General features: G+C 53.1%; 1 protein-coding gene across 1 annotated transcript in view; it reads left to right on the forward strand.

Moving 5' to 3' along the window:
- NLRP12 (NLR family pyrin domain containing 12) overlaps nt 1–1,191 on the forward strand; it is a 38,734-nt gene that overhangs the window by 11,723 nt on the left and 25,820 nt on the right. Inside the window, exons 3-4 of the mRNA XM_013007987.2 lie at nt 193–271; nt 720–890. Of these exons, the coding sequence (XP_012863441.2) occupies nt 193–271; nt 720–890 (250 nt within the window). The remainder of the gene's footprint in view (nt 1–192; nt 272–719; nt 891–1,191) is intronic.

The following is a 1,191-nucleotide window of genomic DNA, read 5'->3' on the forward strand; positions in this document are numbered from 1 at the left end:
CAACCGCGCCTTGGGAGCAAGATGAGGCTTTCTACTGTCATGATGGACAGCCTCAGAAACCCACAGGGGCAGCTCCGCTCTGTCCTATAGGACAGTGTCTGTGAGTCGGATTCGAGAGGTGGAGGAGTCTTTGACAGGAGTCAGCTAACTAGATGCCTGGAGTTTTGAGTCTCCTCAGCAGTGACCCGGAAGTGAAGACGGTTGATCCGGAAGTGAAGACGGGTGACCGGCTTCAGAAGCAGCAGCCATTGAAAACCCTGGCGCCTGGACTGTAACGGACCCTGTGGCTTGGTGGTTAAGCACTGGGCTGCTAACCATAAGATCAGCAGATCGGAACCACCAGTTGCTCTGAAGCATTTGTTTGTGTCCTTGAGTCAGAATTGACTTGGTGGAGGTGGGGTTTTCGGTTCGTGTCTTTTGGCTTATGCTCTGGTGGTGTAGTGGGTTCTGAGTTGGGCTGCTCACCACAAGGTCAACAGTTCGAAACCACCAGCTGCTCTGATGGAGAAAGAGGAGGCTTTCGACTCCCGTAAACAGTTACAGTCTTGGAAACTCATAGCGACAGTTCTACCCAGTTACAGTCTTGGAAACTCATAGCGACAGTTCTACCCTGTCGCTCTGAGCTGGCACCGACTGGGCAGCATGAAGGGACAGCAGCAGGGGTGCCAGTAAGCGCCCAGTGACACCAGAGCATGACCTGCCCTTCCTTCCTTCTGCAGGCCGGAGAGGGACATGCTGCCCAATGCCTACAGCGAGCACCTTGCGGCTGCTCTTGCCACCAACCCGAACCTGATGGAGCTGGTTTTGTACCGAAACGCCCTGGGAAGCCGAGGGGTGCGGCTGCTGTGCCAAGGACTCAGACACCCCAACTGCCAACTTCAGAACCTGAGGTGAGTCTGGGGGGTGTGGGGTGTCTCTTCTGAGGGGCCCTCTATACCCCCCTCATGGGCCTCAGCCTGGGAACCAGAGGAGGACTTCAGGCATGCTTCCCTATCTCAATTCATTAAAACAATCATTTTATTGGGAGCTCTGACAGGTATCATAAGATTCCAGGGTTCAATCACTTCAAGCAGTATCGTGCAATTGCTACCACAATCAGTCTCAGAACATTTTCTGTCTTCTTGAGCTCCTTGATATTAGCTCCCCTTTGCCCCCTGTATTAGTGTAGGTACTTTAGAGAAACAAATCCAC

Source organism: Echinops telfairi, unplaced genomic scaffold (assembly GCF_000313985.2).
Source record: "Echinops telfairi isolate 266 unplaced genomic scaffold, ASM31398v2 ScPeMD7_655;HRSCAF=1070, whole genome shotgun sequence".
Lineage (NCBI taxonomy): Eukaryota > Metazoa > Chordata > Mammalia > Afrosoricida > Tenrecidae > Echinops > Echinops telfairi.